This window comes from Mastigoproctus giganteus, chromosome 3 (assembly GCF_048544385.1).
Source record: "Mastigoproctus giganteus isolate SK-2022 chromosome 3, ASM4854438v1, whole genome shotgun sequence".
In the NCBI taxonomy this organism is placed as follows: Eukaryota; Metazoa; Arthropoda; class Arachnida; order Uropygi; family Thelyphonidae; genus Mastigoproctus; species Mastigoproctus giganteus.
Window position 1 is genome coordinate 103,728,033 of NC_143577.1, and position 26,729 is coordinate 103,754,761.

The 26,729-nt window shown below is 36.4% G+C and overlaps 1 protein-coding gene across 3 annotated transcripts in view; it reads right to left on the bottom strand.

Moving 5' to 3' along the window:
• Nucleotides 1–26,729, bottom strand: part of LOC150088195 (ankyrin repeat domain-containing protein 17-like) — a 1,023,061-nt gene that overhangs the window by 842,271 nt on the left and 154,061 nt on the right. For all 3 annotated transcript variants that reach the window (XM_090369376.1, XM_090369375.1, XM_090369377.1), the window contains exon 6: nucleotides 10,078–10,311. In XM_090369376.1, the coding sequence (XP_090225502.1) occupies nucleotides 10,078–10,311 (234 nt within the window). The remainder of the gene's footprint in view (nucleotides 1–10,077; nucleotides 10,312–26,729) is intronic.

Genomic DNA, 26,729 nt, shown 5'->3' on the forward strand with positions numbered 1-26,729 from the left:
AACTGCTAATTTTTGTACTTTATGCTATTATGCATTTTTGTCGTAATTTAAAAAATTTAATGCAAAAGACAAATTTAATAAAATCTATTAAAACTTAATACCAGCCAAACAAATTGTACAAAAAATTATACATAAGAAAAGGATTTTATTAGGTTGGATCCCCTTCTGATCTCTGCCAGAATCGCATCCTTTAGTGAAGAATGCTTCTTCCGTAAACAGGATCAGAATTAGAAACCTGATGATTAGGAAGTATTAGAAACCTGGAGAATTAAAACAAAAAGCAAAAAGGATTCAACTATACACAGGATAGCTGAATCCAGGAGGGATTCAATTACAATATAGCCTAAGAGTTTTTTTAATCAGCATCTCAAATAGGTCCTTGAGGTTGTCACAGACATTCTCTCAGATATGATTTTTTTTTTTTTTTTTTTTTTGATATCCCGAAAATGATGGGTAAACGCAAAAGAGTTGCACTTTCGATTAAACAAAGACTTGAAATTATTCAAGAGTTTGAAAACGGTGCATCCGTTAAATCTCTATTGAAGCATTATAATGTTGGTGACCAAACCATATGTGACACTGTAAAAAATAAAAGGAAGCTATTAGATTTAAAATCAACATCCCAAAAAATAAAGGGAAGCATCACATGAGACACACGAGTAGAAACGTGGTAAGTTTTTTTTATCTATGGCCATATTTTTTACATAGGTTGTTGAACATTTTTCGATACAGTAAGGCCCCGACTTACGCAACTACAGATTTATGTAAATCTGTTTTCACTCAATTTTTTATTATTATTTTTTTTATTTTTAGGATTGTAAAATTTAAAACAACGAAAAAATAATAATAATAAGCAATCAATAACAATGATCATGGCAGACACAAATTGCACAAGTGAGATCAGAGTTACAAGCAAAAAAAATAAGAAAAAAAAAGAGAAGATTCTTACAATTATTTAGGTTTTTTTTATATGACTGAAGATTTCAGTGAAGGGGACGCACGTTTCACCATAATAACGTAAAAACTCACAGAATTCCAACTATCGGTATTATCGCAAATGCAATAAGATTGAGTTTACTACCCATTTATAATAGATTGTACTAACAGAAACGCCCAATAAAATGGAAAGTGCAAATTGTTTTTACTGTTTTTTGTTGAGCTCCAGAAATGTGCTTTAGTAAAATATGAGCTCGCACGGGGTGATAATAGTGAGTTTTCACCTTAACCCTGTGGAGTTATTTACAGAAAATTTCATTTTGACTGTTATCATGGTGCCGACAAAAAGAATAAGTGATAGCGGTACTAGTACATCTACCAACAAAAGGAAAGCGAACAATTTGTATTAGAAAATTAAACTAATAGGAATGTATGAAAATGGTCAAGCATTAACAAATATTGCGCTGAATTCGGATTTTTCAATAATAATATAGTAACAATATGTTACTAGTCATTCCTGAGTTACGTAAAACTCGACGAAGTAAGAAGTCCTGGAACATATGTTGGGAATTTCTATATTTTTGGATTAACCGGGAAATCGATTATCCGGGATTTGTTTTTTACCATCTATCCTGGAAAATCGAGAGTCTACTGTACCTTTTAATATATGATAGTGATGTAGGCAATTCTCGTGAAACTTCCACATTATACATCTTTTTTTTATGTAAACCCCAAACATGAGAGGTGTTAGAACCTATAGTACTTAGCACCGTGCTTGGGTTGGAGGTTGAGAAGATGAAAGAAGATATTTGTTGACATTGGACTTAAACTTCTGTAGACTGTAATTTTCAGGAAATACGTATGAAGGAAGGTTGTTCCAGAAAACAGCAGTTGAATGAATAAACGAGGAAGATGAAAAGTTGGTTCTGCGAGTTTGAAGTTGGACAGTATATGGATGTTGGCTGGTGGCGGCACGTGTTCGGACTGTTTTGAAAGAGAGAGCAGGAATTATAGAAGCTAATTCAGAAGAACAGTGCCCATGGAAGTATCTGTAGAAGAGGCCTGCAGCAGAAACAGTATGTCTATGAGACAACGGGTGCAGAGACTCTGTTAGAGACTAGTCATTAATTAACCTAACTGCCCTCTTCTGAATGGAATCAAGAAGCCTGAGAGAGGTTTTGGTGGCACCGCCCCAAATGTGGGAACAATATTCCATGGCAGGGCGGATTTGCGATTTATACAGAGTGAGCAGCAGTTTGGAAGAAAAGTAACACCGAGAACGAAAGAGAAAACCAAGTTTTTTAGACACAGAAAAAGCAATATTTGTAATGTGCTTGTGCCAGGAGATATTAGAAGTCAGGGTAATCCCCAAAAGAGATATATCATTTTCCCTAGAAATCGGAGTGTCACTAAAGATAAGCATAGGAGCAGAAGAATCCTTTTTGCGAGATATAAGACAAGACTGAGTTTTAGAAGGGTTGAAATCAACTAAGTTGTCTTTGCCCCACTGGAGAATTACCTGAAGATCGGCATTTAAGGAATTGGTAGCAGATTTTCGAGAAATTGAAGCTGATTGAGCAGGACAAGGTTTCTCAAAATGGAAAGTGGAATGCAATGTGCTATCATTGGCAAAACTATGGATAGGATTTCCAGTCAATGGAAGAAGGTCATTAATATACAAGAGGAAAAGAGTGGGGGAAAGAACTGAACCTTGGGGGACACCGTATTAGTGAAAAGTTAGAAGACAGAGAGCCATCTACCCTCAGTGAGCGATCAGAGAGAAAACTGGATAACCAATTATTAAAAACATTCACTATATGATGTGTAGTAAGCGCCGATCATTGTGATCACGTTTGTGAACTGAATTTTAATTCCATTAAATAGTGATTCTAATTAGAGAAAATAGGAGGAATATTTTCCACTGGCTATAAAAGCAAAGATATATTAAGCACAAATTTACCATCTATGGCAAACCATAAGATGAAGCTTGTTTAGAAGACCTTTAGGCCAAACACGATTGAAAGCCTTTGAGATGTCAAGAGCAACTACTTGTGTTTCACCGAACCTTTCCACTGAATTAATCCATAAATGGGTAAGATAAGCCAGAATATCACCAATGGATCGACACTGATGGAATCCATACTGGCAATCGTTGATCAGACGGAAGGTTTCTAGGTAGTTTAAAATTTGGCGGTTAATTGATTTCTCCATTACTTTAGAAAGAGTAGAAGTAATTGCAATGGGACAATAATTGGATGGGAGGGATTTGTCACCCTTTTTAGGAACTGGCTGGTTATGAGCAAATTTCCAAGCAGAAGGAAAAACACCTTTGGAATAAAGGTGTTTCTCCTTCTGCGGCAAAGAATAGGAGTAAGTTCAGGAGCACAGGTTTTGAGAACAAGTGGAGAAATACCATCGGGAACTGGAGCTTTCTTAGCATCAAGAGTCATCAAAATCCTTCTGACATCCTTTTGACGGAAGACCACAGGAGGCATTGAATGGAGCGTGTTGGGAATAGTGGGAGGTGTTTTACCAAGATCGTTAATGCATGAGTTGAAAGAAAAATGGGATGCTAGCAGGTCAGCTTTATCCTTGGCTGAAGTGACCACTCAAATGTGTGCCACTCACTACTGGCATGTGAAAAAACTTCAATGGTATCTTATCCAAGACCTCCTACAGAATGTAAATCAGAGCAAATCTCAAAAACTACCATTCAGGTTACCTCCACAAATTGATAGTTTGCAGTTTTTCACACTAGAACTGCAAACCATCAACACATTAACAGAAGACAATTGCATCGCATCATGTTCAATGATGGAAGCCTTCTTAATGACCTTTGATGTGCCTTCTCTCAATGTCTTTGACCACGTTTAGTTTAGCAGGAACAACCACATTATTTCAGAGCTCAAGAGGTTAAGACATCTGCATCGATTTAAACAGATGATATTTTTATCTTCTTTGGATTCTATGAATCCAAACAAGAATATCACTTTCAAGTTTATAAAATCATTAAGTGTATCAAACATTCAGCATTATGCATGCACACATTTCCACTTAGAATTATCCCCTCATACAAGGCCATGGTAAAGCCACACCTTGAGTACTATACACAGTACTGGAGTCCTCATTTTAAGAAGGATGTAGTTCTGTTGGAACAGGTGTAGAGAAGGGCAACCAGACTGGTGAAGGGAACAAACGGGTGCTCTTACCGAAAAAGGCTTCAGTTCTACAAAGTGCAGAGTCCTGAGACTAGGCATCTGTAAGGAGATCTGATTGGGGTGTTTAAAGCTTCTGCTTTCTGAGACTACACACACATGGTGGTGCATAAATTCAAGTTAAGAAAGGATGGTTGCAAGATAGATGTGCAGAAGATTGCATTGCTGGAACAAACTTCCATCTGCTGTTGTGGAAGTGGGTAGCTTGAACAAATTAAAGGAAGAAGTAGACTAACTATTGGAGGGGATGGATAGATGAAATAGAAAGGGTGGGGTTTTTTTTTTTTTGCCAATTCTTTTCATTTGCCAATTCTGCTAATACCAATTCTGCTTGGATATACATCTATTCCAGTTATTTGGGACACATCGGGACTAGTGCATTTTCGTCCGATTTAGCGCTGTCCCAATTATCCCAAGTTTCACATAAATAGTTAAAAATACAATGTCCCCCACCCTTTACAATTGGTTCACTGTACAATCAAATCACGTCACGACAAACTCACCATAGTAAAGTACCATTCACTATATGATGTGTAGTAAGCGCCGGTCATTGTGATCACGTTTGTGAATTGAATTTTAATTCCATTAAATAGTGATTCTAATTAGAGAAAACAGGAGGAATATTATCCACAGGCTATAAAAGAAAAGATATATTAAGTACAAATTTAACCTTTATTACCTTACCAATTAAAAAATTAAATGATACGTGAAAATCAGAAGAATATACGTGATAATCGGAATAATTAATACGTACTGTAATATGTACATACGAACTAGTTGACATTTCTGTTCATTGGCATTTGTGGGTGGGGGTTAAAATTTAAAACAGTAAAAAGATAAGCAATCAATAACAAAGAACGTGGCACACAAATTGCAAGTAACACAATACGCGCAAGTGGGAACGGAGTAACGAGTTACAAAAATAGGAATGAAGAGAAGATCTGAAAATTAATTTTTTTATATGATTGAAGATTTCATGGAAGTGTAAACACATTTCACCATAATAACCCACAGAATTCCAGCTGTCGGTGTTATCGCCAATTCAGTAAGATCTAGTTTACTGTCCATTTATGATAGATTTCACTAACAGAAAAGCCCAATAAACAGGTAGCTGCTAATTGTTTTATGGTTGTGACCTCCAGAATTTCGACCGAACCACATGGTACCGTCAGCGACAATCGTAAGGGAATCTCCAATGCTGCGGTCTCCTGTCCCGATTAAACGGCATGCTATCCCAATTAAGCGAAGTAAGCCCTGGCTATTTTCTCAATTGGTTCTGTGTTTTAACATTTGCCCCAAATAAACGGCTGCCCCGATTAACCGGTGTCCCAAATAACCGGAATCCACTGTATATACTAAATAAATAAAAATACCAAAATAAGCAAATAAATGCAACAAATCATTTTACATAATAATAATTCAACAAGAATAAGTATCTAAACTTTCTATATAACAGTATCAACCATACAGAGAAAAATGTACTGTACTTGTTTATGTAAAGCTGAAAACAAAACAGAGAAAAATGCACTGTACTTGTTTATGTAAAGCTGAAAACAAAACAGAGAAAAATGTACTGTACTTGTTTATGTAAAGCTGAAAACAAAACAGAGAAAAATGTACTGTACTTGTTTATGTAAAGCTGAAAACAAAAATAGTAATAATATTGTTTATTTTTCAAATTTTTTTAATATGATTTTGAATCCCAACCATATTAACTCCAGAAATTGCTCAAGCAAGACTGTTATATATAATTAAAGTAAAAATTAACAGCTATTAATATTGAACCAACACAAGACTTATTTAAGAGGCATCTATCAACTAAGGTGCCACTGCTGACAGGAAACACAAGTTAGATTCTTTGAAATTTTGAGTGAGAGAGAGAGAGAGAATATCCATAAATCTTTTATTTAAAGTGTTAATTATTTTGGTAGATATATTTGCAGAAAGACAATTCACACATCAAAAATTTAGTCAACATGAGAAAGATAATAATTGTATTAAAAATACATAAAGGATATACCCTAATTGATGCAATGTAATTTTTAGCTAACTAATTAAGTTCCGTTTCCTTAAAGTAGAAATAAACCGTACCTAGGTAAGGCCCTACACCAAATCAAGACTAAATACCTGATAAATGGATCCTTATGGTACAAACATGGCTCTAATCTTTGTTTAGCTATCATATATGGATTAGTGGCCCTGTAATATTTTCCTATTCCTGTAAGTGCCCATTCGATGTTTTCCTTTCCTTCAGAAAGTTAAATTAACTTTCAAGTCATAAAAGTTACATTTGAATTTATTTATGAAATAGAATTTGAGCAATATAAGTTACATTACAGTTTGTTTATTTATTATTATTTTTTTCCCCTTTGCACTTTTTTATTAACAGGGATATTTACTTAACAGAAAATTTTTAATTCTTGATTACTGAATTTATTTAATGCCAATTTTACCAGCTGTAAATTAACTTACTTTTTATTTCTAACTTACTTAACTTAACTGTTAACTTATTTTTTTATTGTAACAATAAGTTAAAAACAATGAAAAACAATGCTCAAAATAGGTCAAAATGTCAAGTGTATTCGGGTTAAACTTATTTGGCTTAGGGGCTTCTCAGCGTGCAATTTATTTCAATTTAAGACAATAAACTTAATTAGCCAAAAATCATGTTAGCATATTTTTATTTATTAATTTACATTGCTTAGTCTCAATAAAATGTCTTTCACAAAAAGAAAATATTTTGGTCTCGGTGTTGAGTATATTCTATTTTTCTGTTTGCCTGTGTGATATGTAAAATTGTTTTTAATTTCATTGAGATTAAATCAAGCTTTTTTAAAACCTATTAATGTTATCCCAGAACAGTTCTCTCAAGTTAGTAGAAAGACAGTTTCTGTATAAAAACAAAGGCACATTAAATAAGAAGTAGAAAGTGAATAACAATAACTAACCTAAAATACTGATAAAGATCAGTCAATATCTAAAAGGCTTGGCAAAATATTTTTTTATTTATTTATTTTTTGACAAAATTCACTTGGGTAAACTGTGAGATTGTTTCAATGAAACAATGTCAATGCATAAAATGAATATTATTATGTGCTGTTGCATAACATGAATATTAAGAAGAAAAAACACCAAAGTGAAATCAGTTCAGAATAAAAATATACCCAAAAGCCAGAATGCATCTAAATGTTCTGGTTCATTTTCACATAAAAAATTAAAGCATTGGAAACTAAAATTAAGTTTTGGTTAGTAGTCGTACTATGCCAATGTAGAAGCAAGAATGAGACTGGTTAAACACAGGGCATGCTACAAAAGAAGAATTCAGCTTCGTATTATTATGATCTCTTGTAATAATTTTCTTGTGTGAGAACGTAATATGATTTATGGTACACATTTTTGAGATGTCTATTGGTAATCCCACATTTAATATTATGAAATTGAAATATTGCTATGGTGAAGACTTTGTAGTATCCTAATTTTATATGCAGAAGGAAGTTTGAAAATTATAACTAGTTTCAACTAATTTTGGAATGTGAATTGTAGGTAATAGTACAGTAAACGTCGATTTAATGGACCCAGATTTAACAGATTTTGGATTTAATGGACCAAAAAAATAATAATACAGTAATGTACATATTAATCTCGACTATATTATTTTTTTTTAGGTTATACAAAACTTCAGTGTTATTATTAATTAAAAATTAATAATATTTACCTATTTCCATTATTGTTTTGATAATTACCTACTTTTATTTTTATAATCAAATTCAGGAAATTGTTTTTTATTCTTTCTAAAATTGTGTTACAAAATAGCTGTTTTCCCAGATTACGATAAGAGCAGCCAGTGACTTGCGAGCTGAACGTGACTTGGGACACTAAACTGCAGGTCTACCGACTCGCTTTGTTTCAGTCTCAGTCTGCCTCAAGTTATTGTACAATCAAGTTGTAAACAGTGTTTCTGTGATTTCTGAATTGTGACTTTATTTATTAAATAATTTTGCAATCCTTACAATTTAAAATGGTATCAAGTGATAGAGGAGTTAAAAGAAAACATGTGAACTTAAATGTGGCACAGAAATTAGAGCTAATTGAGAAATTAGAACAAGGCGTCTCAGTAGCACGTTTTGTGAAATGTACAGCGTTAAAAAAACAATCTGTTTCTGATATCCGTAAATCAAAGGCCAAATTGCAACATAATTTTATATTGTACAGTACTGTATATTGTATGAAAACTTTTATTTTTACATTAAGAACAATAAAAAATGCCCCCCTCCAAGTTACATTCAATTTAATGGACTTTCGGAATTAATGGACACCCCCCCTTCTCCCCTATTAAATCGAGGGTTTACTGTAATAATAATTACCATATAGTGCAAATCCAGGGTATGTCTGCCTGGGGCAAAAGTTGATGACGTTGTAGGGCAGATATCATCTTTGAAGAGCAAATAAGGTGATATTGTTTTACACGTTGGTACCAACGATATAAAGAGCAGGAGAACGGCGGAATTACAATAACAGGTCAATGTTGGAAAAAAGCCGCAAGTTAGGGTTGAATTTAAAAAAGTTTCTGTAATTCTGCCAAGACACGATAGGAGAGAGTATGTGAAGAGGGTCTGGTCAATCAATTCAGGCTTTGAACGATTGTGCAAGGCTCATGGGGTAGAATTTTTCTCAGCCTTGTCTGTGCTTGTTAACAGGAGAGAGAGTGCTTCTACAGGGATGGGACACATTTAAATAGAAAGGGTGCAAGAATATTTGCTGATGCTATCAAGGCAGTGTTAGGTGGGGGGATACACGGACTAATAGATTAACGGTAGCCGCTAGCAGAGGTGAAAGTAATTCTTTCACTGCTTCTATTAGAATGAGCAGCTGCTAGGAAAACAAGTGCGGGGGATTTCAGTGACTGCTAGGAGTCAATGAGAAACAAGTAAATACAGGGGCTGTGTCAGGGTAGCTAAGAATAAGAACAGGTAAATGTATACTTGTGTTGTACACCAATGCTAAGAGTTTAGTAAATAAATTTGATGAATTTCAGGTGTTGGTGTCACACAGATATAAGGAATGCAGAATTTGAATTTGAATACAATGTATACAGAAAGGATAGGAAGGAGGGAGGGGTTATGTTATTACTTAAGAAACACAAAATCTAAGGAAGTGCAGCCAGTTTACATGGGTGGACAGTGCAGTGTTGAGTCAGTTTGGTGTGATGTAAGGGAAAATAAAAATGAGAGTAGCAGTGTGTTAGTGGCCTAATGACTCTAATGAGCACAAAACAACAATTGTACAGAGAAATAGAGTGGGCCAGTAAATCAGATTGTCTTATAATGGAGGATTTTAACTTCCCAGATATAGACTGAAACTTGTAGTTGGTCACTCGCACACTAGCAAGATTTTTGTGGATTTACTAGACAATCATTTTCTACAGCAGCATGTTAGAGAGGCAACCAGAGAGAGAGAGAGACAGAGAGTAATATTCTTGATCTGGTTATCAGCAGTGATTATTCGTGTATTAAGAATCTACAGATAAAAAAACCACTTTTATCTGCAGATTCTTACTAACCTGCAGTAAATTAGTGCAATTTTAACATCAAATCAAAAATTTCAGCCAAAATATGACAAAGGGATCCAGGCAACAAATGGTTGGTGGGGTGTGTGTGTGTGTGTGAGAGAGAGAGAGAGAGAGAGAGAGAGAGAGAGAGAGAGAGAGAGAGAGAGAGAGAAGACTAGGAATAGATTCTGCTACCAAACATTATTTTCAATGAATTCTAAGAGGTGAATGAATAAATTGTTAAATATTCTAGCCCAAGAATAATATGCAATGGTGTATTTTGATCTGCTCGAAATGAATTTTTTGAGCATTATGCTATATCTTATTATATAATAACTAAATTAAGATAATTTTACATAAATCCATTCATAAACTTGCCTTTGTAACAAGCCAGTGTAAGTGCACTCTCTTTAAACTCATTGGAATGAGTATTAATACTAGCTCCGTGCTCTACAAGAAGCTTAGCTACTCCAACATGCCCAGCACTTGCAGCTTCCATAAGAGGTGTATGCCCATTTTCATTATGGTCCTCTACATTGGCCCCAGCTTCAAGCAAAACACGTACAACTTCTTCATGCCCTCCAGCACATGCAAACATTAATGGTGTGTTCCCTATTTGAAATAATTAAAGAGCTTCATTAGAATAACTTATTTCTAATCTCAGTCTGGAATGACCAGTTAATGAACTATAATTAATAGCCAAATTCTTAAAGATATTTTCAAAAACAACATAAGAAAAAATTTTAGAAAAATACAAATACTGTAAACACTTTAAAATCTGGCACCCTCAGTGATTGAAAAGTGCAGATTTTGAAATGTTTTTGATTTTAGAGAGATACACCTAAGGTTTAAACAATGGAAAAGGAATATTAGGCATTCACTGAACTTAATTACATCTGTAAATATTTATAATGATTAAAAAATAGTGGTTAAAATGTTTAGGTAAAACTCCAGAATCAGGTTACCTCTCCGTACTTCGACTAAAAGTCAGGAAGAAGGCAGTGATTGACATGCCTAAACCGCTATGGTTAGTGTTAGTTAGGGTGTTTATCCCACCCTTGCTGCTGTTTCAACTTGTTTTCCCATTTTAAAAACAGCAGGAGGAGGGGAATAAAAAGCCTAAGACTGAGGAAATCTGGTTGTGCAGTAGTGTTCTGGAGTAAAGCAACAAGAGGTAACCAGATACTGCAGTTTAGTAAAAAAGGTTAATTTACGATGCATGACAACAGCAGCAAATGTTGTCATGCACCGTAATGTAAATTTTAAATGCTAGCCTAGTGTAATATCAGACAGAATATCAATAATTGTGCTTTGGAGAACAATACAGGTAACCTTCGTATAACACGGTTATTAGGTTCCTGTAAAATGTTGTGTTGTGCGAAACTGTGTTATATGGAAAAAGTACAAAGGGGGGTTACGTTCCAAAAGCTAACAAAAATACACTATTTCGTTAACAAAATGTTAACAAAACTAACAAAAATACACTATTTCGTTAACAAAATGTTAACAAAACTAACAAAAATACACCATTCTAGATTTCGTGTATCTTCTACTCTCTCTCAAAAATCAGTAATCTGAGTTTGCTTGATAAATCTTTGTGAACTTCATCGTAAGGAACTAGGCATTTTTGGATCTCCCTTTTGAACTTTGGGCTCCTTTCATTCAAGAATCTGCATTAAAAGAACAAGATTCTAATTGCTCAGCCAAATTTATGCCTTCCCGTATGCATTTCAGTGTAAAATTTGGAAGTTTAGAATTTTATCTGCAATATCATCATCTGAATTGATTTTACCTACAATGTCATTTGTGCCAAATCCGCTACACTGGCTTCTTTTTCTACCAGTAATTCTTGAATGTCTTCAGTAATCATATCTTTTTTTTTTTTTTTTAGAAGCATCGGCAACTACAGCCATGTTACTCTGTATATATTGTCTATAAATTGTGTGTATCCTGAGGTCGATTTTCTGTTTTGCTGGACGAAAAACCCGAGTTTCCAGGAGAAAACAGGCATACTACCTTTGCCTGAGCTCGACTAACTCAGCCACGTTGTGAAAAAGACCCATAAAAATTCCTCCCTTCATCAACAGGATTCAAACTCAGGTCTTTTCCAGCTGGTGTGAGGAGGAGGAGGAGGGCAATTCTATTAACTGTACTACCCGCAAGGGCTTCAGTAGTCATATCATCAAAACCTTCCCCTCCTACCCACATAGCAGCAAAGTTCTACTATCGCACCGATTCCGTTTTCTGCCAGTTCGACCATATTTCCTGAATAAACTTACTATGGCCATACATTTTTCCATACGCATTTAACATTGATAGTTTTACTTCTTTCAGCCATAAAGCTATGATTCTTATACAGCCCACAATTGAGAATTCAATACCTCCATTACTTTAATAGATTATGAACCTTTTTTTTTTTTTTTTGAAATCCATTGTAATGATTTTCTGATGGAATGAGTTTTAAAGGTGGATATAATGCCTAGATCTAATGGCTGGTTGACAGAAGTTGTATTAATCTAGCACAACTATAGTAGTACAAACATAACTTCAATGTTTGGATGATGTTAATCTTTTGGATGGCCAGGTGTGCCATCCAATAGTAATAAAACTTGGAAATCTAGATTTTTCCACAAGTTCAACAAGCACACGTTCAATGGCACAGAATATAACGCGGGGATTTCCCAACAAAAAAAAAAAAATACAGGAATTGCTCAATAATTTTGTTTTGACTAGAAAGTCAACAGCAGGGATTCAAAAACAGTGGAAATGTTGAAAAATTACAACCAACATAATAGCAGGGTTTTCCCCGCACAAAAGTTCAAAAATACCCTGTTATGCGAGGTTTACCGAAATTCTCTAACTGTGTTATATCATACCATGTTGTGCAAGGATTGCCTCAAGTTATCAATCGTGTTAGAGCGAAACCATGTTGTAGAAGTACCGTTTATATAGGAGTTGCCTGTACTTTTGTTTTGAAGAATAAGAAAAAATTAACTATTATTCTTATGGAATAATTAAAATTAACATGCAATTATTACTAATTTACATGACATTTAGATTTTGTTAATGCTGCGGGAAAATTCAGTCAATTTCTTGCATGTAATAACAAAGATTAAGTTTCATTTTTGCCACCATTAATTAACTACAATATAGCAGGTATAAAAACAACAGGCTGCTCAAGATAGTGGGTCAATCACTAGGCCTTCTCTTCCATAACATTAGTTTGGGTTGTAAACAGCCTGTTGTTGTCCTTCCTAATTTGTCATGCACCTGGTGAGATATATGAAGAGTTATAATTGCAGAACAAACCTTGATTGTGTGGAATTAAATCTATTATTTGTATGCATCAGTAAGTTGCTATTTATGGAAAAGATCAATCATAGCTTTATTCAAACATACATTTTTAAGTATTACCAAACTAGGCATTTTCTCTCTCTTTTTGCTCTCTGCTGTTCTAAAGTGACAAACTGGTAACAAGCTCCTGCAAGTGCAGTATGACCATATAGCTGTAATTTGCAAGAACAGTTCCTACTGAGTTATACAGTTTACAAAATAATTGAGTGAACTAAAAGAGAGGCTGAGAAATTTGAAGTTATAATGGGGGAATGAAAATTTTGTCACCAGACCTCTATGGCATCGTGCAACTCATGCTGTTTTAGCAAACATTTGGAGAACTCTGGTGTTGATTCTCTTAGGAGGAATTTCTGAAGTCCTCTTCAATTGAAGCTGTAATTGGAGAACTCATTTAAAGTTCTCCCCACCCATGAGTTAATCTGGATTTTTCAGCCCACATATTAAGCACATGGCCCATGAATATACAGGGTTGTTAAAATTAAAGTATCCCTATGTAGAGGGCTGTGAAGCGAGTTCTAAGGTTCGTACTGAAAGAAATTTGGATAACAGGTACAATAAGGAATGCGCTCGCCATTTATTGGGAAAAAAGTTAGTTACAAAATTTATCACTGTATGGCACGTAACTATCTTAGTTATGATTATGCAAATAACTTACATTATTTGCATAATCATAAGTTATTGCCACAGCACCACTACTCAAGCTCTACTATACTGTATAAAAGCAAAGCAGCCTCTTCAAAATCATACAGTAGATGTTTCCCTGCACTACAGCAATGCCAACAACCTTGTAGGAAAAAGGCACTATTAGTGAAGCTGTACTATCAGAACAGCAAAAATGCAGCTGCGGCTATAAGAGAAATACGTGGCTATGGCTGTTGTGAATTTATCAAGTAAATCTCCATGCAGTAGCGCAAGTGTGCCAGCTGTTTCTCGTGAAGTGGACATGCCGTATTCCACTGCAAGGCTAGTGATGCTGTGTTGCTGTACTATAGTTACAAGATGCACATGCTACAGCAGATAAACCATGGTGATGCAGATATTCATTTCACATATGCACTTCAGTTTCTGGCGCAAATGACAGTGGATATCACTTGGCCATGGAACACCCTTTGGAGTGAAAACCCACTTCTGCTTAAATGGACAAGTCGCACAACTGTTGCATTTGGGCAACAGAAAACCTTTGAGTTATCCAAGAGGTCCTGATGTATTCTCCAAAAGTGACAGAGTGGTGTGGATTTATGGCCACATTCACGATTGGGCCATATTTTTTTGAACAGGTAACACCGACTGGACCCCGCACCTGTTTCGTCACTGGACAGCAATATTATAAAATGATGGCAAATTTTGCAATACCAGAGCTGCAACAACATAGGTGCCTTCAGGATACCATAATTATGCAAGATAGTGTGCAATCCCACATCCACCATTGTGTCCAAAGATTGCTAAGGCAACACTTTACAGACGAACAGGTCACCAGCCATTGTTTCCAGACATCTTGGCCACCCCAATCACTGGACCTCACCCCATGCAACTTCTGATTGTGGGGTTTTTTGAAGAATCAGGTGTATTGGGATGTCAAACTCTGGCAGATGTGAAGGACAGCATTAGACATCATGTGCTGGCTATTCCAATTGACATGCTACGTTCTTCTGTAGAAAATGCTGTTCTTCGAATGAAACAGTTGTTGATCAAAATGGAGGACACAATGAACAATTGTAGCGCTGTTCAAGTGATTTGTATTGCCACAGTGCCACATAGTGACAAATTTTGTAATTATTACTTTTTTTTCCCAATAAATTGCGAGCGCATTCTTTATGTCCACATTTCTTTTCAGTACAAGCCTTAGAACTCGCTCCAGAGCCCTCTATATAGGGATACTTTAATTTTAACAACCCTGTACTTCAACAGAAAAACATAAATACAGATGAGCAACAAGCTCCAATGCTGCTAAAATAATAATGTGAAAAATAATAAATTGAATTTTTCAACCTCAGTGATGCTCTGCGGCAGCTTCATCAGCATGATGCACAGCCATCTGCCACTCACATAGACGATGGATTTTCGTCAGCTGAAAACGGATAAGTAGTTTTGATATTTTTACCGTATTCTTCTTTAATTAATATATTATAATGTGTTCTACATAGATATTAAATAGGCTTAGTAGCAATCATTCACTTATTTTTTAAATTTAACTAGTGATTTTTGTAAGTTACGACTCAACTCGCTGGTGTTGCCGCCAATACTGTTGAACTTGCCGCCATTATTGTAATATTCTAGATCGATATGAAATAGCGTAATGTATAGCTCGAACTTATAATGTAAAACTAGACAGTGTAACATATAGCACTGTATTCGTAATCTGTTAGCGTAGTATGAGGTGTAGGGTAGATGTCCTTAAAGAAATTAATATTAAGGGCCCATTAAGTTCTCAGCTGCCCAACTCAATGCCTGAGCTCATTCCTGTGGCAGCACAGTGGCAATCACTAAGGCAGAATGAGTTGATCCCGCAGGAACTAGTTATTGTTGGTGATTCCATTGGCATGGATACGAGGAATATATTATGCAAAAAGGATAGGTGGAACAAGACCAGGGGCAAAAGATGATAATGTTGTAGAGCAGATATCATGTTTTTTGAAGGGCACAAAAGGTGATATTAATGTACACACTGGCACTAGCAACATTAAGAGTAAGATATCTGTGGATTTACTTAAAAAGTATAGATCAATTTTGAAAAAATTATTTTTTAATTTGAAAGTGTCCGCAATTCTGCCCAGACACGATAGGACGGAGTGTATGATGAGAGCCTTGTCAATTAATTCAGCCCTGGAGAGACTGCAAATCTCATGGTGTAGCATTTTTGTCAGCATGGCCTATGCTTGTTAACAGGAGAGTGCTTCTACAGCGATGGGGGGGGGTACACTTAAATAGAAGAGTGCAAGAATATTTGCTGATGCTATCGAGGCAGTATTAGGTGAGTTAGAAAACTGCTAGATTCGGGGGGACTCACAGACTAAAAGATTAACAGTGGCTGCAGGTAGAAGCAAGGTGGAGGTTTCTTATAGGTAAATATAGTGGTTTCAGACAGTTTTTAAATTCTATAGAGTGGGATCAACTGATGATGTTACCAATGATGAATTCTAAATGAGAAGTCTTCAGGAATTTAATCTTGGAGGCTACTAGGCTTTTCGTACCAAAACAGAAATACTGTTCAAGGTTTAGGCCTAAATGGTTGTCAGATGAATTCATGAGGCTCGTAGCAGAGAAGAAAAATGCATGGGATGCATATAAATTTTCAGGTGACACAGAAGCCTATGGCAGATACAAGCTAGTCTGTAATCAAGTCACAAAAGAGGTTAGGCAGGTGAAGGCAGATTATGAGAAATCTTTGGCAAATGATGCAAATTAAAACAGCAAAGAGTTCTTTACCTATGTAAACTTTATAACAAAAGGGATGAATCAGATTGGTCCACTTAACATGCTTTGACTATACATGATCCTGCTCAGGTAGCAGATAAACTGAATGCATATTTTCATCTATATTCATATATGAGGAGTTATTCAAGAAGGAAACGCCAGAAGTTTATCAAACTCTAACAGGGAACTAAGTGATTTCGGAATAACTGAGAGCAAAGTGGAGGAGAAATTGTTGAAATTAAACATAAGGAAAGCACCTAGGGTGGATGGGATCTATCCAGTTATATTAAAGGAGGTAGCAAAGGAAGTGAGCAAAACCTTAGCCATAATCATATAAGAGCTTTCTTAGACTCAGAGGATGTCCCCATGGACTGGAGGTGTGCAAATGTATCCCCAATTCACAAAAGAGGTTCAAAGGATGGCAAGTAACTATACACCTATCAGTTCAACTTGTGTTCTGGGGAAAATAATGGAATCTGGTTAAAGAAGCATTGCAGGATCATCTAGACAAGACCAGTAATAGTTAAGACACAGCATGGTTTTGTTAAAGGGAGGTCTTTTCTGACCAATTTGATTGGATACTATGATGTGGTCACAAAGGAACTGGATGCAAAGAATAATTTTGATAAGATATACTTGGATTTCAGAAAAGCTTCTAATACTGTTGCACATGGAAGACTGCTATACAAATTGGAGCGGTGTGGCATTAAGGGAAAGTTGCTACAATGGATACAGGGATGGTTGAATGGGAGATGACAAAGAGTGGTAATCAATGGACACTACTCTTTGTGGGCTAACGTTATTAGTGGAGTTCCCCAGGGTTCGGTACTGAGCCCATTGTTGTTTTGTTATACATTCATCAATATCATTGATGATGTTGATGAAGGTATAACAGGCTAAATGTCTAAGTTTGCAGATGACTCAAAGGTTGGTAGGGTTGTTAACAATAGTAAAGACAGTATACTACTGCAACAGGATCTAGATAAGTTGGGCAAATTGGCTGAGAAGTGACAACTTTTTTTTTTTTTTTTTTTTTTTTTTAGGAGCATTAGTAACTAAGGCCATATTGCTCTGGGGATATGCGGTGGTCATTCCCTGACCTTTCCACAACCTCCGTATTTGGTGGTCATGGGCTTGAACCCCGGTCTAATCAAGAAGCGTGTGCGCTGCTGCTCCTGCCCACCTGACTGCGGAGGCACCAAAGTGACAACTGAAGTTTAGCATTGATAAAAAAATTAACCCCGGGGGCTCACATCTGGTGAGTATGGACTTGGCACACCCAGGATATTATGAGCTGGATATCATCATTCTTCTCTTTCTTGGTGATTCCATTCTACTTCTCTCTCTCTCAGGGTAACTCGGAATATTTTTTAGCTGGTGCAGCATAAGCCTGCTTCCTTGCACCATATGGCTAGTAATAATAATAATAAAATGCAAAGTACTGCATATGGGTAGCACTAACCCAAGAGAAATGTATCAAGGTACTACACTCGGGGAAGTGGAGAATGAAAAAGACCTGGAGGTAATTGTCCAGTCAGATATGAAGTTTGCTGAGTCGTGCATGGAATCTTGTCAATGATATACAAGAATTTTGCTAGCAGGGACAAGGATGTGATTTCCCATTGTAAAAGGCAGTGGTTAGCCACACCTTGAGTACTGTGTACAGATCTGGAGGCATCATTTTAGGAAGCATGTAGAGTTGCTAGAACGAGAAGAAGAAGGACAACAAGATTGCTGAGGGAAACAAAGGAGTGCTCATACCAAGAAAGGCTTACGTTCTGCAAATTGCAGCACCTGAAGACTAGGAAGCTGCAAGGTGATCTGATTGAGGTGTATAAGGCCTTGAATGGCTTGAGCAAGCTCGATGCTGATGGGATTCTTCCTCTTGCTCAGATTATGAACCTGAGGGGGGGGGGTTCAAACTGAGGAAAGACGGTTGTAGATAGATGTGCAGAAATTTGCCTTAAGCCAGCAGGTGGTTAATTGTTGGAACGGACGTTGATAGCTTAAATAAATTTAAGCCTGAGCTAGACTGGCATTTGGAGAGCATGGAAGGGTGAAATGGTAGAGGGTTTTTTGTTTTTGGGTGATGCGGCATAAGCTTGTTTTCTTATATCGTATGCCTAAACTAATGCTAATATCAAGTCAACAAGTTAACTAATTTCTAAAGTCCTTGTTGACGGACATTATAGTTAATTAATCTCAGACAGAGTGAGCAGAATTTCTCACTCCAAGTAAGCTATTACAGGTTTTTGATTCTGAATAACATGTAAATCAGATCATGAACTTTTCTCTACACACAAATACATGATAAGCATATGAATAACAAGCTCTAGTACTATTATTTTTATTTTTATTTTTTTTTGTTAACCTCAAGGGCACAGGGAGGTAGGTGTCCAATCTGTTAGTTCTCCCTAAACAGTATGCATGTACACACCCTAGTTTTTTGTGTCCCATTTCAATGCAATAACACTCTCACTCATTTGGTGCCCCCCACTCCCTGATCCCAGAGATTTCTAGTTTCCAAGGCTCTGTAAGCCTAATCTTCATAGTATAATCCTCATAAAGATGACCATTTCATATTCTTACCAGATAAGTCAACTTTCAAGAAGCTCAATGCAGAGGTGCCAACTTTTGGCTTTAAAAAAGTCAGTGATTGGATATTTGAAGGTAGGAAAGAAACAGGTGTTTTGAATAGAACAAGAAAAAAAAAAATAATAAATAAATAAAAAAAAGGTTTTTTGGCAAAAAGCAGATTTATTTTTTTTTTAAAGTCCACATTGCACTAGAAATTAAATTTCACTGATAAAGCAGTCATAGGATCATTTACATTAGTTTACCTAATTTTTTTTCTGGGTGGATTTCTGTTTAGACTGTCATACTCATGGTGATACTAGATTTGGTACTAAAGAGTTCCTTTGTTTTTTGTGCAAAAATGCAGTTTATCATCCATCCTTTTATTTTTGCAAAAATAAAAAAAAAAACTATAAAATGGCATTGCAATCAGAATGTTTTTCTTAATTTTATTAAAGAACACATCTGCAGTAAACACACGAGAACAATTTTCTGTTATTGTACACTAAGCCATTAAAAAAAAAAAACACATTCAGCAGGTTTTCATTTCCAATGCAGCACAACTTATGGCCTTGGGATGATACCTTCTCTCAATTGAAAAGGCAATAAAGATTAATAAAAGACAAAATTTATTAAAAATTAATATAATTTAAAATTTTACAACAAAAATAAATTAGATATTTTCAGTTCCATTGCAAGTCTAGAATTATGAACTAACAATCCACCCATCAGTAAATTAGTACAGGTCTTTCTTGTCAGTCATAATTAAAGAAGGCAAGTCAGAGACAATAGATCAAGATGTCAAAACAAATTGATATAGTAAAATAAGCTGTTTTGTATTGTGATAAAAAATGGAAAAAAAAAAAGTATTAGGTTAAGGTTATTTGTTGAGGTTATTAATATTTAATATACTTGTAGCAGAAGTTATGACTTTGAATAAATTTGGTAAATTGTGGAATTAGTTTGGTGACCAGCTGAATTTCCATCATGCATTCCTAAGACCAAAGTGCTTCCTTACTGTAGCCAAAAGTCAGCTCGCTTCAACCAGAATTCGTAAGAGAGGATTTCCCAACTGTGTTATCATATCAGTAGTGTTAAGTTAAATATTATTTAAATTTAACTTTAAGATAAGTATAATTATATTTGGAGAACAAATTTGTCTTCTAATAAATGTATAGAATTTGCAAAAAAAGTTTTCTTAATATCACTGAAGGTAAAGAAATAGATATTCTACAGATCCATTCTGCTAATTTTTGTGTTATAACCTGCTAGGTGCTATTATGAAAGAAGAAAGAATGCACATTGGTCCTTTGTTTTGTGTACAGAGACAAGGGCACAGAGAAGAGTGAAATCTAACAAGTTATGCCAAATCATTGTTGACATTTGATATTCCTCATAGTAATGCTCAGTGTCAGATAATATTCAAAGAGGCGAAAGGGTGGGGGGTAGCTCAATTCACATCCTCTCTTGGAAATTATGAATACTGTCATTGTTATGAACAAAATTACTCAATGTGTCTGAAGAGGGCATAGTCTGCTCAAGTATCTTTCTTGAAGCAGTTGTAATCCGCAGAGAAAAGGTTATATTGAGTCAGAAAGACATTCTCTGTCGTAAATTGTGAATCCGAGGAGCTGGTAGTTTCTCTAGATCTCTAGAGAAACTGCCATATAGATTCTCTAGATCTGAATAATAACCCAAATGTGATCTTATCACTGACTTGTATAATGAAATAATTGTTCTTTCTGCCTGGAAAGCAGTTATCCTTAGCTTTCTGGCTACCTTCATACACAGTATGATATCTTTCAAGTCTGATAAATTACTCTTCTTAATTACTTTTCAGCCACCCTCCCCAACGCAACTAAAGTTATTTTCCCAAAGGCAGAAGCCTACATTGAAAACATAACTGCCATCTCTGTAACCAACCATGAAGCCTCTCCAAATCAGTCTGACTTTCAGCATATTCAACACCCTCCTGACCTTCATATCATCTGAAAATTTCAATATCATGCACTATTTTTTCATCAATATCATTGATGAGAGGATACAGCTTAAGAAAATAAAGAGACACCATGCACCAAATATTGAGGGATATACTGGCCCACTCTCCAGAGTAACAACTAATAACCACCCTTTACCTCCTGTCCTTGATCTGTTCCTCATTATACTTCACAATATTGTCAGTAATCCAAATACTCAACTTGTACACAACCACCCTTCCAAAGAATTTGTGTAACCATATCAAATGCTTGGCATAAACTTTTTTTTCTTGTATCCAACTTCTGTGTGAACATAACTTTATAAAAGAGAATGGGCCTGTGGCACTGGTTTCCATAATTTGCAAAAGAAGAATACAGTAGATCCAGTGAATATGGTAACTAAATTAATTTTAAGAAGGTAAAGAAGCTTATGGAGTAACGAACCCCTTCCTCAGAAAATAAGCATAACATAAAATGTTAGAAATGGAATAAACTAAATAAGCACTAAATATGCACTGCTTAATTAGGTTATTCCATTCCTAACATTCTATGTTTTACTTGCTGAGAAAGGGGTTCGTTAAGCCAAAAGCTTCTTTACCTTATTAAAATTTAGTTACCACATTCACTGGTTCTACTGTATTCTTCTTTTGCATAACATTACAGTTTATTAGAATTATTTGGATTTTTTTTCTTCATAAACCTATGTTGTGATCCATTTTAGATATTAAAACTCAAGATGATCATCTTGAGTTTTATATCTATGTTAATATCTAACATAGGGAGCAGAAACCTTAATAACAAGGACCAAACAATAACCAGCAAATTAAAAGTGTGTGTGTGTGTGCATGCGCGCGTGTGTACACTTATTATACAGGCTGTCTCAAAAATATTGGTACAAATGTTTAGGGGAGGTAGGTAACATCTAAAGGAATGTGAATTGCATAGGAACCCATAACCAGAAACATCACCGTAAGTCGGTAGATGGCACGGTAGTCACCGCATGAAGAGCATGCATTGATATACAAACTGTGAGCTGGCAGGCATGCACCTAGTGTATGGATTAGCAGAGAGCAATGGACGAGCCGCTCAACGAATTTATGGAGAACGCTTCCCAGACAGACATGTACCAGACTACCGTTTGTTTGCGTGTGTGCATCAAAATTTGTGCGATTATGGGTCATTTAGAGGTAACAGGAGTAGTGCGGGCAGACCACGTTTGATGCGAACTCCCGCCATGGAAGAAAGTGTGTTGAATGCCATCCAGAATACTCCTACTACCAGCACACATGCCATCGCCTCTGCCTTAGGAGTGTCTCGTTGCAGTGTACAGCGTGTTCTGGCACGAAGATTCCTTACACCCCTTTCATCTCCAAAGGGTTCAGTTACTGCTCCCCCAAGGTCATCCTGCACGTGTGGCTTTTGTGCAGTGGTTTCTCCAAGGAAGTGTTCAAGACTTGAATTTTCCAGCTATGTTTTGTTCACAGATGAGGCTTATTTCACTCGGGAAGGCTTATTCAATCAGCACAATGCTCATGTGTGGGCTCACGACAAACCACACGGTGTGCGCCCTCATGCAGCACAACATCGCTTCGCAATAAATGTGTGGGCAGGTATGGTCGGTGACTGCTTAGTCGGCCCATACCTGTTACCATCCCGCATGAACTCTGCTAAATATCAGATCTTTCTTGAACAAGTTCTACCAGGGTTACTTGACGATGTTCCAGCAAATGTGAGACGCAACATTTGGTTTCAACATGACGGGGTGCCTGCCCATTATGGAAGGTGTGTTCGTGACCATTTGAACAGGCATTTTGGGCGTCGATGTATTGGCCGTGGTGGACCCGTTGCCTGGCCCCCACGCTCACCTGATTTATTGAGTCTTGATTTCTTTCTGTGGGGGGGGCCCTCAAAATCTATCGTGTATGAATCGCCTGTAGAGACGGAAATGGATCTCGTGGCGAAACTCGTCTGCGCTGCTGCTACTGTCAAAGAAACTCCAGGTGTGTTCAACCGTGTCCGCCAATCCATGCTGCGTCGGTGTCACGCATGCATCGCGTCTCATGGTGGAACCTTCAAGCATCTGTTGTAACATCATGAAATGCATCCATCTCGTACTCCATTGTTAATATTATGTCAAATAAATGTTTGCCACTTATTACTGTCTTGTGTCATTTCTGCTTCTTGTGCCTCTGCTACTACTTTCCCGTGACGTTTCCGGTTATGGGTTCTTATGCGATTCACATTCCTTTAGATGTTGCCTACCTCCCCTAAACGTTTGTACCAATATTTTTGAGACACCCTGTATAAACATAATTGTTACATTTTATTAGGTGCATTTGCACATATTATACTAAGTGCCTATAGTCTTTGCTATATCCATCTTCTCAGTGAAAGATTCTCAGAGAAGTGACTTTTATGAAATTTTATTATATGGGCTTGTTAAAAATATTTGTCAAGCCAAACCAAATTTCATTAAAACCAGACGAATAGAAATCCAGCAATTATTTTTTTTCCCCATACAATTTGTATGGAAATACAAATTGTATGGGGAGAATACCCAGACTAAGAGACTGACAACAGCTGCAGGCAGAGGTGAACATGTTTCTTGCCCTGCTTATATTGGAACATACATCAGCCCAGAAAGCAAGGTATTGGGGATTTTGAGGACTGTTGTGGATCATACTGCAACAAGGAAATAAAGTGGGTTGTGTTATGATAACATAGTAAATACATTTGAAGAATTTGAAGTGCTGGTCAAGGCATCAAATGCAGACATAGCAAGGATATCAAAAAAGTGGTGTCACTCAGATATAAGGGATGCAGAATATGAATATGGGGGAGCACAATGTATATGGAAAGGAAAACAGGAGGGGAGAATGGAGGAATTATGCTCTTAGTTAAGAAGCACATAAAATCAATGTCAGTGCATCAGTTGACATTAAAGGCCAGTGAAACATTCTCAGTTTGGTGTCATATAAGCACTAGGAAAACAATAATGAGAGTAGCAGTGTTACAAACCAAATGACTGTGACGAGTATAATAAACAACTGATAACAGAGAAACAGAGTGAGCCATTAAATCAGAGTGTCTTATAATGGGAGATTTTAACTTTCCAGATATTGACTGGAACTTGTGGGTTGGTCACTTAAATACTATCAAGACTTTTATGGATTTATTAGATGTCTGTAATATGCAGAGAGGCAACTAGAAAAAGCAATATTCTTTATCTGATTATCAGCAGTTTTCATGCATTAAGATTCTGCAGAAAAAAGAACCACTGGGTGGCAGTGATCACACACAGTGTATTGATGTGGGATTTATTTAAAGATGTATCAAGGGTAAAAGGAAGGGTTTTTGCTTTCATAAAGGAGACTACAGTGGTCTAGGACAGTTATTAAATCCTATACAGTGGGACCAACTAACAATGTTGCAACAACAAATTCTAAATGGGAAGCATTCATGGAAATAATCATAAAGACGTAAATGGATGTCAGATTGTCTAATGAGACATATGGAGGAGAATAAAAATGCATGGGACTCATATAAATTATCAAGTGATGCAGAAGCATATGGGATGTAAACTAGTCTTCAATTAAATAACAAAGGAGGTTAGGCATGCTAGACATTATGAGAAATTTTTTGTAAAGAATACAAAGAAAAACATCAGACTTCTTTACTTATCTAAACACCAGAAGGAGGGGGGATGAATCATACTGGTCCACTTCGTATCGATGATTTAACTGTTAATTGATCCTCCTCAGGTTGGTAACAAACTGAACAGGTATTTTGCATCTACATTCACACGAGGAATTCTTTAGGGAAGTGGATGCTAGACGTTTATCAAACTGTAACAGGGAGCTAAATGAATTTGTAAAAATTGAAAGGAAAGTGTCGAAGTTAAACTTAAAAAAAAAAAAAAAAAAAAAAAGGCACCTGGGTTGGATGGCGATCTATACAATAATATTAAAGGAGGCAGCAACGGAAATATGCAAACACAGCCATAATTATAAGGGTATCTTTGTATTCACGGGAGGTCCCTATGGATTGAAGGTGTGTGAACGTATCCCCAATTCCCAAAGGAGGTGTGGGGAATCAAAGAGTGACATAAGTAATTACAGCCATTAGACTTCTGTTCCAGGGAAAATAATGGAGTCACTGGATACTCAAGTCATAGAATGGGTTCATAAAGGGGAGATCTTCCCTGACCAACCTGATTGGGTACTAAGATGCAGGGATAAAGCAACTGGATGCAAAAAAACTGATATTGTTGCACATAAAAGACTACTTAGTGCAGTGTGGCATTAAGGGCATGTTACTGCTATGGATAAAGGGATGGTTGAGTGGGAGAGGTGAGAGATTGGTTATCAATGGACACTGCTCTTTGTAGTTTACTACAAGTTCCACAGGGTTCAGTGCTGGGCCCACTGTTGTTTTCTGTATTTATTAATGATATTGATGAAAATACATCAGGCTTAATTTCTAAGTTTCCAGATGATAAAAAGGTTGGCAGGGTTGTTAATGCCCATAATGAGAGTGTACTGCAGAAACAAGATCTATAAAAATTAGGCAGATGTGCTGAGAAATGGCAGTTGAAGTTTAAAATTGACAAATGCAAGGTACTGCCTATAGGCAGCAGTAATCCCAAAATAACTTATCAAGTGTGTGGTACTACATTCAGGGTAGTGGAAAATGAAAAAGACCTAGGGGTAACTGTGCAGCTAGATATAAAATTTTCTGAGCAGGGCAGAGAATTATAGGGTTTTGTCAATGATATACAGTAATACCCCGACTTACGCTACCCCGACTTACGCGAACTCGGAGTTACGCGGTTCTTGATTTTTTCGTTTGGCAACGCTGCCGCCCACTATCTTCAAGGTCGTTTTTCATATGTTATCGATATACGGTGCGACGGCGGAGAATGAGAGCGAAAGATGAACAAAATTCAACTTTGCTGCTTTTATGTTTTTTATATCAGTGAAGGGGAAACACATTTCACCATAATAACGTAAAAACCAACACAATTCCAGCTATCGGTATAATCGCAAATGCAATTAGATCGAGTTTACTACCAGTTTATAACAGATTTCACTAGCAGAAACGCAACTGGATTTTTATTGTTTTATGGTAGTAACCCCTAGAAATGTGGGGTGTTAATAGTGTATCTCTGCCTTTATGGTGTTGTTTATTCAGTTGCTACATGCGCGCAGCTTTGTTTATGCGTATCAAGCGTGCCTCCTCGTTTTGTAATTGTGCTTTATTCCCTAAAAATGAGTAAAATACTTAATTAAAAGGTGTGAAAAGGAAGCGTCCTGGTGAAGACACTGCAGATTCAGAGAGAAAAAGAAAAGCAATTATCGATAAACAGAGGCGGACTGGGTCAAAAATTCTTACCCGGGAAAATTTATAGTGGCCTCATACTATGGTTTATGGCCAAAATCACACTGGCCCACCGGGGTTTCCCCGGTAAGGCTTATGGCCAGTCCGCCTCTGTCGATAGAGAAAAAATATGAAATTGTGAAACGCTTTGAGCGAAATGAAAGACCATGTGATATTGCACGTGCTACAGGCCTAAATGAAGCAACGGCGAAAAGCACATGACAATTGCAAACTTGACAGGTTGAAAATTGAAAAGGGCTCAATTGTAAAGGGCTTAAAATTTTTAGAAAACATAGACTCCAACGAAGAACGCGTTATAGCTACAAAGCAAGGAAT